The 12,962-nt window shown below is 43.2% G+C and overlaps 1 protein-coding gene across 1 annotated transcript in view; it reads right to left on the bottom strand.

The window, feature by feature from the left end:
- Positions 1-12,962, bottom strand: part of LOC108049103 (lachesin) — a 162,389-nt gene that overhangs the window by 52,338 nt on the left and 97,089 nt on the right. The window contains exon 8 of the mRNA XM_044459362.1: positions 1,769-2,029. Within this exon, the coding sequence (XP_044315297.1) occupies positions 1,769-2,029 (261 nt within the window). The remainder of the gene's footprint in view (positions 1-1,768; positions 2,030-12,962) is intronic.

Here is a 12,962-nt window from a genome sequence, read left to right as displayed (position 1 = left end):
ATACCCTCTGCAAGGGTATAAAAATGCTTTTTTAGTATGGCACTCAGAAGCCATCCCAACCAAGAAGTTTGTTGTCATGGAAAACTTTGTATTTGATACTGTTGTGAAAAACCTCGCAGTGCGAGATTGGCAAAAAGTTGCGAAATTTTACTAGTAGGCTTATGGTAAAGTAGAAAGACTGTGTAAGAAATAAGGATTTTTTCGAAACCAAAAACCAGGAATGGCTAGATACGCCGCTGGTATTAATGGAAATCTCATCTTCAAAAAATGTTGGACGTCCACAAAAATATTTTGCGGATTTTTGCAAAAAAGTTTGATGACTTTGATAGAGACATGATAGATCAATATTTATTTTCAATTTGTATGGTGCCATTAACAGTGCAGAACGGATATAACTATTATATTGAAAAACAATAGAACTTCTTCTAATCGATATTGTCGACCAATCGGCAGACTTAATTCGCAGAGAAAATTAAAATATTAAAAGCCAAATATCAAATATGTTACCAACATTAGTGAATGGCTTTAGAATTGATCATCAAGTTGATATGACCATGCTTGATGGCAAAACCTTCAGTGTCATATCGGAATCTTCTTCGCAAGCATGCAAGAAAATAAAAAAATTATTCAGCCGGAGCTGAGGGAAGAAATGCATTTGCTGGTAGATATACCAATTGCTACTGTTGGCAGTACGAACAACGGAAACACTGCAAGGAGGTTTTTCGAACAACCAAATTTGGCTGCTCGTATAACAGGAGTAAGCTATGATTTAATACACCGATTCATTGTAGTCTTACGAGCACTGCCATGTTGTCACGAAATAAATTCGGAGACATTCCGGTCTTACGCATTGGAAACTGCCGAATTGTTTGTGAAATCATATCCCTGCTTTTATAAGCCATCGTGTGTTCACAGAATTTTAATTCATGGAGCATTATAAGCCATTTTTACCTTCCAATTGGTATGATGTCCGAGGAAGCCAAGAACAAGGACTTCCGAAACGTACGCAAGAGCAATACAAGAAAAAATTGCATGAAAAATAACATGGAAGATGTGATAAATGCCTTATTAGTTTCTTCCGACCCTTTGATAACTTCATTTATAACAATTTTTATGGATGATGATGTTAAGAGTTTGCTTCTAATAAAGCATCTGGATATGCCTCTCTCTGATTCCGATGATTTCGAATAACATTCTAGCCTTTTTTAGATAAAGTTTATTTATGAAATATGTTAATTGAAGTTTAAAATCAAAAAAATTAATCAAAATTATATATTAAAAAATTTTTTTTTAATTAAAAAAATTTTATGATATTTCTCTGATCAGTGAAAAAAAACTGACTGCAGACATCTATTTTAGTTTAGAAGTTATTAATCAAATATTAGCGAGACCAAATCGCCCACTGTGAAGTGGTCTAAATTCGTTTGAATTTAATGGAAGTTTTGTAATTTGAGAAATTTAAAGTCTTAAGGAAGTACAAAATATTGATTTTTTGACAAAATTAATAAATTAGTAAGTGATGTCCTGGTTATTTATATCAATATTTTACTAAGTGTAACTTATTGTTTAAGGGCGGACCCACTTTAATTTTTGCGACCGAACCCTTATGTACATATGTATATACAAAGGAATACGTATTATGCAGCTTTGTCTAGAGTTTGGAATTAAATGTGTTTGTAAGTGCCGATTATAACTGATTTAATTTTCAACTACTTCTGTTCCTACTTTTGCAGTATATACTTCTGGAATTTTGCAAATCGTAACTTACCTTCCGGTCCGTTAATCATGCCGTTGACGTTTCCACCTTCTAAAGCGCCACCAGAATTTCCACTGTTAGCGCTATGAAGCACACCAATACCACCGCTGTATACCTCCCCCTGCTGCATTTGATTTGAGAAATGGCTTTCCTTGGCACGCACTACTTCGTTCAGTCCCTTGTTATGACTGGGTGGCTGCTTCCGACGCGGCTTAACCGTTGTGTGCACGTGAGGCGTTGCAGTCGTGGTCGACTTGGTCGGTAGTCGTAATTCTGTAAGACATTGCACCAATTGTACAGGAAGCTTATTTAGGGGTTTTTTGGGAAGAGCAAAGTAGCTGACGCGGAAGATCCATGAGTCTAGGGACCCCTAGTTCACTGCGCGTCTGTTTTCATTTAAAAAATAAACTTAAATGTTTGTTGGTCTTAGTTTAATAAAGAAATTTTTACTTGCAGTAATAATTAATTATTTTGTATAATGATTATTACTACAAATAGAAGTAGCTACCACAATTAATCCACTTATAATTATAATTATAAATTTATTATTTATTATTTATTTTATTTTTTTTTATTATAATTATAATTATAATTATAATAATTAATAATTAATAATTAATAATTATAATAATTAATTATTAATTAATAATTATAATTATAATTATAATTATTATAATAATAATAATTATTATAACACCCTCCGATGACATTACGACTTTCCAAAGAAAACTCGAAGATATCGAAGATGCTGCCAAGCAAGCTCAGGGAAAAGTCCTATTAGCAGGTGACTTTAACTCAAGAGCGGAAGAATGGGGCATGTCATCAACCAACTCCAGAGGCAGAAAAATTCTAAACATGGCGGCAAGGCTGGGAATGGTAGTTGCAAACATAGGATCAACCGCTACATTTAGACGACCAGGAAATGAAGGAACAATCCCGGACATAACGCTAGTGACGGAAGAAATGGCAAACAAGGTTGCCGAATGGAAAGTATTAGAGATCTTTAACGGAAGCGATCACGAGTATATATCCTACAAGCTGACACAAGGCGATCAAAATCGTTCTGAAAATCGCCTTAGCCTGGGAAAAAGGGATGGAACGTAAATAGACTGAGCAAAACAACTCTCATCAACGAAATTGATAGAAAAGCTAATACTATACGGCAAAACGACGAGAATATAGTCAACGACACTATGTCAATTATAAAAAAAGCGTGCAACGCCGCAATGCCAAAACGGGGAAACCCACACAGACAAGGTCAAGAAGCATACTGGTGGACAATTGAAATAAAAATCTTAAGAGAGAAATGCCTTAAAACTAGACGCCGCTTCACCCGAGCAAGATGTAGAGGAATATTTACTACCCAGGAGCAGGAGTACAAAAAAGCTAAGAAGGCTCTTAATATTGCTATCCGGAAATCCAAGATTAATAAATGGAAGTGCCTTTGCAATGATGTCAACTCTGACCCATGGGGACTAGGCTACAAAATCGTCATGAAGAAACTTAGGTCCCGGAGACCCTTGCCGGATCTACAGGTAGATCAGATGGACAATATCGTCAGAACACTCTTCCCTACTCATGAGATTAGGCCGTCGAGAAGAACGGTGTCCGACCTTGAAGAACGAGTAGACATGTTTACATTGGAAGAACTTGTCAGAGCAACAAAAAGCTTAAAAAGTAGGAAAGCCCCGGGACCCGATAACATACCTGCGGAGGTCCTGCAAGCAATTGCAGAAAGGCGACCTAATCTTCTACTCGATATGTTTAATGCTTGCATCCGAACGGGACTATTTCCCGAGCAATGGAAACTGCAACGGCTGGTTCTGATAAGCAAGGGCAAAGGAGATCCCTTATCGCCATCAGCATATCGACCATTATGTATGTTAAATACTACAGGAAAGCTCCTAGAAAAGATGATCAAACCTCGTCTAGCAGCAGCAGTTAACAGAGCCGGAGGACTCTCTCCTATGCAGTTCGGTTTTAGACCAGGGAGGTCCACAATAGGGGCAATTCAAAAGGTATATTACGAAGCACTACGAAGTCAACAAGGAAATCACTACTCGAGACCTATAGTACTCTTAGCAACACTGGATGTCAAAAACGCTTTTAACAGCGTTAAATGGGAAAATATTACAGACGCACTAGAACAGAAATTCAAAATCGGTGGATACCTCTTGAAAATATTACAAAGCTACCTCGAAAACAGAAAGCTACTGTACCAAACAAAGGCAGGCGAGAAATGTGTAAAGGTAACATCAGGAGCAGCGCAAGGATCAATACTGGGACCCGAGCTATGGAATATTAGCTACGACGAAATACTGCGCATAGAAATGCCGGAAGACACGACCTTAGTAGGATACGCAGACGATATAGTTGCAGTTATCTCGGCTCGTAACCCCGAAAACATACAGCGTAAGCTAAACCAGGTGATGCGCCGGGTGAAAGGATGGATGGACAATAACGGTTTGCAGCTGGCCACGGAAAAAACCGAGTTGTTGCTAGTAACAACGAAGCAGTTTCCACTAGAAATAGATATGAGAGTAGGAGAAAATATCATTAGGACGCAGAAAGTGATAAAATATCTAGGAGTTCGTCTTGAGCCCAAACTGACGTTTAAGGCTCAAATTCAGCACGCTAAAAGCCGAGCGACCGACACTGCAAAATCACTTAGCAGACTCATGGCAAACATAGGTGGACCAATCCAGTCGAAACGCAAACTCCTAATGGAAGTGAACCACGCAATCCTGCTTTATGGATGTGAGGTTTGGGCTAACACCCTACGCGTAAAGTGCAGACTTAAACCCTTGCTCGAAGTTCAAAGGACAATAGCATTGAGGATAATCAGCGCCTATAGAACGGTATCAGGATCAGCAGCTCTAGTCACTGCGGGTGTAATACCGATCGATCTCTTAGCAAGAGAACGCCAAAAAAGTCTACCAGCTAAAACAAAGTGGAGTAGCGACAAGACAAACAAAAGAGCTGTGCAGAGAAGAGACCCTGAACTTGTGGCAAAATAGGTGGGAGCATGAATGCTCGGGAAAATGGACAGCTAGGCTTATACCCAATCTCAAGGGGTGGACAAAAGGAAACACGGAAACGTTGATTACTACCTAACTCAAATGCTGACCGGCCACGGCTATTTCCGGGCCTTTTTGCACACTATCGCGAAAAGCTCACAAGCTACGTGCATTTATGAAGACGCCGAGAGGGACAGTGTAGAACACACTATATTCCATTGTGAGCGGTTTCGATCAGAACGCACCGGACTAACGGATGCCATTGGAGAAATATCGCCTGAAAACATAGTTGATCGAATGATAAGCAGTGAGGCGGCCTGGAATCACGTAAAAGCCTATGTTGGAACGATCTTAAGGTCAAAGAAAAACGATCTTGATAGACGAGAAACGGACGCGTCGTAGAGCTTTGCATTGAGACGAGAGCGCATGTCGCGCAGGAGGCCCCACTTCGAAGTAGCCAAGATGTGCGAAAGCGAAGAGAACTGGAGAGCAGTAGCCGCTTTTATCGGAGACATTCTGCGCTTGAAGAAATTAGACCTTGATGCAAGGGTATAAAAAGGGCAGGCTGGACGCAGACCATCAGACGGGCTCTGGGGATCGCCTCTCCTTGGGTGCCAATGGATATTTTCTACGGTATATATTGGCATTTAAGTAGAGGCGAGCCTTAGAGCTTTGTATGAGTAGATGAACGCGCATCGCGCGCAAGAGGCCCCACTTTGAAGTAATGCGGAAGCTTTTCCGAAGTGGATACAGGCCTGATGAGGAGGGGTTTTTAGTGGGTGCAAGCCCCACATACCACACATACGACGGTAGTGTGAGATGCAAAAGGCATTTTCCCCCCTCAGCCCAAAAAAAAAAAAAAAAAAATTATTAATTATTATTATTATTATTATTATTATTATTATTATTATTATTATTATTATTATTATTATTATTATGGGACCGGGAGCTGTTTCTGCATGGCAAAGTGTCTGGTTGGCTTTAACATGGCAAAGCCCAGCATGATCCATGCAGAACTGCTTCAAGTATCTCACCGCCTCCACGTGGCGGTCCCGGGATCTTGTATCTCTGTCAACCGACAGGGTACTTGCTAAGGTGAGAAGGCGGCTTTTAAATCCCGTTCGCGTCTGTTCCCGAAGAGGGCGGCGTCTGGGTTAGCGTCTGTCCCATATTGGGCGGCTACATAATTGTCTTTTTGCAGATCGGCAGACACTAAAGAAGGTCCCCCGCTGATGACAGCGGCATTCCAACACCTGAGTACCCAGATTGAAACCCTGGTTAAATGGCTGCTGGGCTAATGCTGAAGTTACCTCCGTCCTTTTAAAACTTGGCGAGTCTTTAAATACGTTCTAATCACATCATCGCGGAACCGATGGTACAGGTGCAGTTGAGACAACTCCTGCTTAACATCCGTCCTGGCTCTGAACGCAGGTACCCATAAGGACCTGCGTCAACCCTCGCATGAACCTCACTGCTTGCATAGGGACCCATGGGGGCATCGTGGAGGACTGTACATATGTGAGGAGATAGCGACTTAAAGTTTGGACCCATATAGCATGCAGAACAATAGAAAACCCCAAGAAGAAGAGAGAGGAGCATTCCAGAAGAGTAGAAAAATGATGAGGTCGCCAGATCAAGGCGTTACAGAAGAAGGAAAGTCGGCGCAAGTGGTTCATCTGGAGGAACAACCAAACCCATCTACGGCAATACTGCACGAGGATCAGCAAACCCCTGCTTCGACCCAAGATGTCAGACCTGCGGTAGGTTCCCCAAGACAAGAGCTCATCTATAAAATGAGAGCACTAGAAGAGGAAACGATCGAGAAATGCAGAGCAGTGCTTCGAAAAATGAAGCATGCGATGCTAAAGCAGCGAAACATCAGTATGGATGTGAAAGACGGAGCGTCAGAACTGAGCGAACTCCTTGATATTCTCGGAAACTACAGAAAAAGCTGGTTGACAGCCGAAACAGAGAGAGTCAAGGAAACGAACTTAGCGGCTGAAGCCAACAAACAGCTGCAGGAAACTGACACACCAGTTTCGTCCCGCAAAAGCGGACTGCTTCTAGCCCGGCCGAGCCAGAGGCATTTAAAAAGCCGAAAAGTAAGGAAGCGAAGGACGGCTTTAAAACAGTGACTCGGAAGAAGGAAAAACCCAAAACATCTCAAACAGAGGAAACGAACAAAGCTGTTAATGTTAACCCTGAGAGGAAAGGAGAAAACTCTAAAGTACGGTCAAGATCCCGCCCAGAAGCTGTTTTGGTCAAGCCCGCAGAAGGCAGGAGCTACGCCGAGGTATTGAGGGAACTTAGGGAAAACTTGAAGCCTGACGAGACCGATACAGCCATCCGCTCAGTCAGGAAAACCAAGTCAGGGGATTTGCTTCTCGAGTTAGCAAAAGGAAGTAAGTCTGAGAAGCTATGCGAAAGCATTAAGCACACGCTCAAAGAAAATGCCACAGTGAGGACTATCAGGCCGTTGAGCAAGTTGGAGATACGAGACCTAGACAGTCTGACAAACGAGGAGGAAGTCATAACTGCAATCAAGTTCATTATAGGCGAGCAGAGTCAGGAAGTCAAAGTGAGACTAACTGGCGCAAACAATTCTGAGCAAAAACGTGCATTCGTTATATTGCCAACAGAAGAAGCAGCTAAAATTCTTAAGGAGCCAAGAATCAAGATTGGATGGACGCGATGCCGAGTGAAACGGTGCATCGAAGTTACACGCTGCTTCAGATGCTTTGGGGTAGGCCACCTACAAAGGGATTGCTCGGGACCAGACAGGAGAGATCTCTGTATTAGGTGTGGAGAGACGGGGCACAAGATGAGAAACTGCACGAAGACACCGAAATGTTGCCTGTGTGCATATGAAAACCGCACGGATCTCAATCATTTCCCTGGGACGAGTAACTGCGCAGCCAGTACCCGCAAAACCCAAATATGAAAATCCTACAAGCAAACCTTCACAGAAGCCGTATAGCAGATGACCTGCTGTCCCAAATAGTACTGGAACATTGCGTGGATTTGGTTATAATCTGCGAACAATATAGAGTGAAACAACCCGGTATCTGGCTGGAAAATGAAGATAAGACTGCAGCTATATGGATCCCAGCTACGGGTGACATACGATGTCTCGGCGATGGCAGAGGTAGCTGCTACGTATATGTACAACTTAAGGAATTCACCATATTCAGTTGTTATCTAACCCCGAACGATACAATAGAAGCTTTCCAACATAAAATCGATGACATTGAAGACATAGCTCGGCAAATGCATGGAAGCCTTATAGTAGCTGGTGACTTCAACTCTAGAGCAGAAGAATGGGGCATGCCAACAACCAACAGCAGAGGCCGAAAAATTCTTAATATGTCAGCAAGAGTTGGACTGGTAGTCGCTAACGTGGGCAGAGCTCCGACGTTTCAGCGAATGGGCCAAACAGGCACAATACCGGATATAACGCTAGTGTCAGAGAACTCTGCGCACAGAATATTAGACTGGAAAGTCTTAGACATCTACAATGGAAGCGACCACGAGTACATATCTTTCAGTACTGAAGGAAGTTCGGCTCATCATGTAGGAAATCAAATAAGAACTAGTCACCGATGGAATGTTAACCGACTAAACCAGAACCGCTTAATAGGAGAAATTGACAGGAGTCAAATCGATAGCAATGAGAGAACTAGCGTGGAGAGCGTTGTTAGCAGCACTATGTCCACCATAAAAAGAGCTTGTGATGCTTCTATGCCAAAGTCTGGCAATCCCCACAGGAGAGGAGCAGAGGTGTACTGGTGGACAGACGAGATAAGTGCTTTAAGGGAGACTAGCCTCCGCTATAGGCGTCATCTCACACGAGCTAGGAGAAGCGGAAACTTCGCTACACAGGAGGAGGAGTACAAGAAGGCGAAAAAGCTTCTTAATATTGCCATTCGCATAAGTAAACGAAATAAATGGAAATCCCTCTGTAATGACGTTAACAAGGACCCATGGGGTCTTGGGTACAAACTCGTTATGAAGAAGCTTAGGTCAAGAAGTACTCTGCCAGATATAGACGAAGGGCACATGGACAACATTGTCAAAACTCTGTTTCCGCCTCATCCGATCAGACCAGCTTACACTGCACTGCAGCCGTCTGAGGAACACTTCGAGTTGTTCAGCGAGGATGAATTAACTAAGGCAATAGGCAGCATGAAGAATAGGAAAGCACCAGGACCCGACGATATACCGACCGAAGTTCTCAAAGTCATCGCAAAGAACAGACCCGATGTACTATTAAATATGTACAACAAGTGCCTGCAGCATGGAATATTCCCCGATCCGTGGAAGACTCAGAGGTTGGTCTTGATAAGCAAAGGAAAGGGGGACCCTGCAACCCCATCAGCCTATCGACCGCTCTGCATGCTAAACACGACTGGGAAGCTACTGGAAAAGCTGATCAAGCCCCGACTAGTTGCTGCTGTCGAGGTATCAGGCGGCCTCTCCCGCAGGCAATACGGGTTCCGACCAGGGAGGTCCACAATCGGAGCAATACAGGAAGTCGTTAATGCAGCACTGGCCAGCCAAGTGGGCAACCATGCATCCAGACCCATTGTGCTTTTGGCGACACTAGACGTCAAAAATGCGTTTAATAGTGTCAGGTGGTCGGACATGATCGATTCGCTAAACAGACGTTTCCACATCCCAGAATACCTGATGCGGCTAATAGACAGCTATCTACAGAATCGAAAACTGATTTATCTGACAAGAGGAGGCGAAAAACGGATGGACATCACCTCGGGTGCAGCTCAAGGATCCATACTAGGACCGGAACTGTGGAATATCAGTTATGACGATATCCTCAGCACAGAAATGCCTGACGACGCATTTCTCGTGGGATATGCGGATGACATAGTCGCAGTGATTCCAGCACGCAATATTGAGTACGCCCAACGAATTCTAAATCAAGTAATGATCCGTGTAAACGAATGGATGGACTCTCGTGGCTTACAGCTGGCCTCAGAAAAAACTGAGCTGTTGCTAGTCACCAGAAAGCAGATGCCACTAGAAATAGAATTAAGGCTCACTGAGACAACTATTCGGACACAGAAGTCAATAAAGTACCTTGGGGTCAGGCTGGACTCTAAACTGACCTTCGGACCTCAAATTAATAACGCTAGAACCAAGGCTGCAGAGACAACAAAATCTCTTAGTAGACTTATGGCAAACATCGGTGGACCAATACCATCTAGACGAAAGCTGTTGATGAATACAAACAACTCCATTCTTCTTTATGGATGTGAAGTGTGGGCTGATTCGTTAAAAACAAATTGCAGACTGAAGACTTTGTTGGCTATACAAAGAACCTCAGCCTTACGTATAATTAGCGCATATCGCACGGTGTCGTGTGCTGCAGCACTCGTCTTAGCATGCGTGATCCCGATAGACCTGCTAGCGAAAGAACGCAAGAGCCTCTACGACCTCCGACAAACTGGAGAAGCATCTAGACAATCGATTCTGGCCCTAAGAAGAGAGACCATCAATATCTGGCAAGAAAGATGGGAACGCGAAGGCACTGGAAGATGGACAAGAAGACTTATCCCCGACCTTAAAAGCTGGGTGGAGAGACGACACGGTGATGTAGACTACTACGTCACCCAAGTGCTCACAGGTCACGGTTATTTTAGTTTCTTTCTAAACAAGATGGGCAAAAGCACGGAAGCCAGTTGTATTTACGCTGATGCGGAAGCCGACAACGCAGAACACACAGTGTTCTATTGTACCAAATTCGCGCAGCAACGAAATATTCTGTCACGAGCGATTGGACAGATAACGCCGGAAACTATAGTCGCCAAGATGTGCGAAAGCGAAGAGAACTGGAGAGCAGTAGCCGGTTTTATCGGAGACATTCTGCGCTTGAAGAAATTAGACCTTGATGCAAGGGTATAAAAAGGGCAGGCTGGACGCAGACCATCAGACGGGCTCTGGGGATCGCCTCTCCTTGGGTGCCAATGGATATCTTCTACGGTATATATTGGCATTTAAGTAGAGGCGAGCCTTAGAGCTTTGTATGAGTAGATGAACGCGCATCGCGCGCAAGAGGCCCCACTTTGAAGTAATGCGGAAGCTTTTCCGAAGTGGATACAGGCCTGATGAGGAGGGGTTTTTAGTGGGTGCAAGCCCCACATACCACACATACGACGGTAGTGTGAGATGCAGAAGGCATTTTCCCCCCTCAGCCCAAAAAAAAAAAAAAAAAAAAAAAAAAATTATTATATAATTATTATTATTATTATTATTATTATTATTATTATTATTATTATTATTATTATTATTATTATTATTATTATTATTATTATTATTATCCAGAGGGCACCCACAACCGGGTGACGGGCTTGACATACCCGCGGTCCCCCAGTCACGGCAAGACACAGGAACGATAAATTGACTTACGATTATGCACACAAAAGACGATTTGATGATATCGGGCTTGACGAATGCAGCATTCTGACACCTTAGTACGCAAGAGTGACATTTTGGAGAAACGGCTATCGGGATAATGTTACGTTCGCCTCCGTCCAGTTAAAACTTAGCAAGTCTCTCCGTACGTTCAAATCACATCGCCGTTGACTCGGCGGTACAGGTGCAGTTGAAATGATTCCTGCTTCGCGTCTGTCCTGGCTCTGAACACAACCGCCCATGAAGCTTTGTGTCAACCCTCGCATGGACCTCACTGCTTGCATAGGGACCCATGGGGACATTTTGGACAACTGTACATAGGTGAGGAGATAGCGGCGTAGAGTTTGGACCCACTTATGCAAGATGACAACCCAATTAACACCAAACAATATGGAAGAAGCTTTCCGGAAGAGCAACTTGATGGGTAGGTCACCCCAAGGAAACACGACCATTGAAAGGAAGGAAAATAATGAACTTGCTGAACAGAACACTCCGAAAAAAGGAAAGGATTCCGAAGCACCACAGCAGATTGACCTTCAAACTCCTGCTACACACAGGAAAGAGACAGCACCGACAACACAGCGAAGCTCCCCGCGACAGGAACTAATATACAAGATGAGAACATTAGAGGAAGAATCTCTGACCAAGTGCAAGGCAATAATAAGGAAGATGAAGCATGCGATGCAAAAACAAAGAAATATCAGCATGGAAGTTAAGGACGGTACAGCTGAACTCACGGAGCTTCTCGATGTAATAGAAAGCTACAGAGCGAGCTGGAAGAAAGCTGAAATCGAAAAACTAAATGACATGAGTAAGGCAATACCGAAGGCCTTGAAGATAGTCGATACCCCGCTATCGTCAACCCAAAAGAGAGCAGCTACCAGCCCAGCATTACAGAACGCAAGCAAAAAAGGCAGAGATAAAGAATCAAATGATGGCTTTCAAATGGTAACTAACAAAAAACGGAAAAAAGAGGCAAAATCGGATGAACGAAATATAAAAAGAGACGTTAATGGTGAAAAGAGAGATAAACCTAGGACAAAATTAAGATCTCGACCAGATGCTGTGCTAGTAAGGCTAACTGAAGGAAAGAGCTATGCACAGGTTCTGAGGGACCTACGAATTAGCGTGAAACCAGAAAAAGATGTCAGCAATATCCTGTCGATAAGAAAAACAAGATCAGGTGACATGCTCCTAGAACTGTCCAGAGGAAGCAAAGCCGAATTATTATGCGAGACTATCAAGACCACGCTCAAGGGTGATGCAACGGTTAGGACCATGAAACAGCAAACCAAACTGGAAATTCGAGATATTGATAGTATTACAGAGGAAAGCGAGATCATTTCCGCAATTAAAACCGGGATAGGAGATACTACCGAAGAAATCAGAATTAATCTGACTGGAGTAAATAGCTCGGAGCAACGACGAGCCTTCGTTACCTTAGCGACAGAAGATGCAGCGAAAATACTGAAGGACCGAAGAATCAGGATTGGCTGGACCCTGTGTCGAGTAAAAGAATGCATCGACACTATGCGATGCTTCAAATGCTTTAGAGGGGGACACACGCAAAGGGACTGTAAGGGGCCAGATCGAAGAAACCTATGTATCAGATGCGGAGAGGCTGGGCACAAAATAAAAGAATGCAAAAACCCAGTAAGATGTTGTATTTGCGCAGAGGAAAAAAGGAAAGAGTTAAACCACCTTCCGGGGACAAACAAATGTCATAGCGGCGCAAGTAAAAGCAGAGAATGAAAGTCCTA

Source organism: Drosophila rhopaloa, unplaced genomic scaffold (assembly GCF_018152115.1).
Source record: "Drosophila rhopaloa isolate 14029-0021.01 unplaced genomic scaffold, ASM1815211v1 contig_196, whole genome shotgun sequence".
Classification (NCBI taxonomy): Eukaryota; Metazoa; Arthropoda; class Insecta; order Diptera; family Drosophilidae; genus Drosophila; species Drosophila rhopaloa.
The sequence above is the reverse complement of the archived record's forward strand: the minus strand, read 5'-3'. Positions and strand labels throughout refer to the sequence as shown.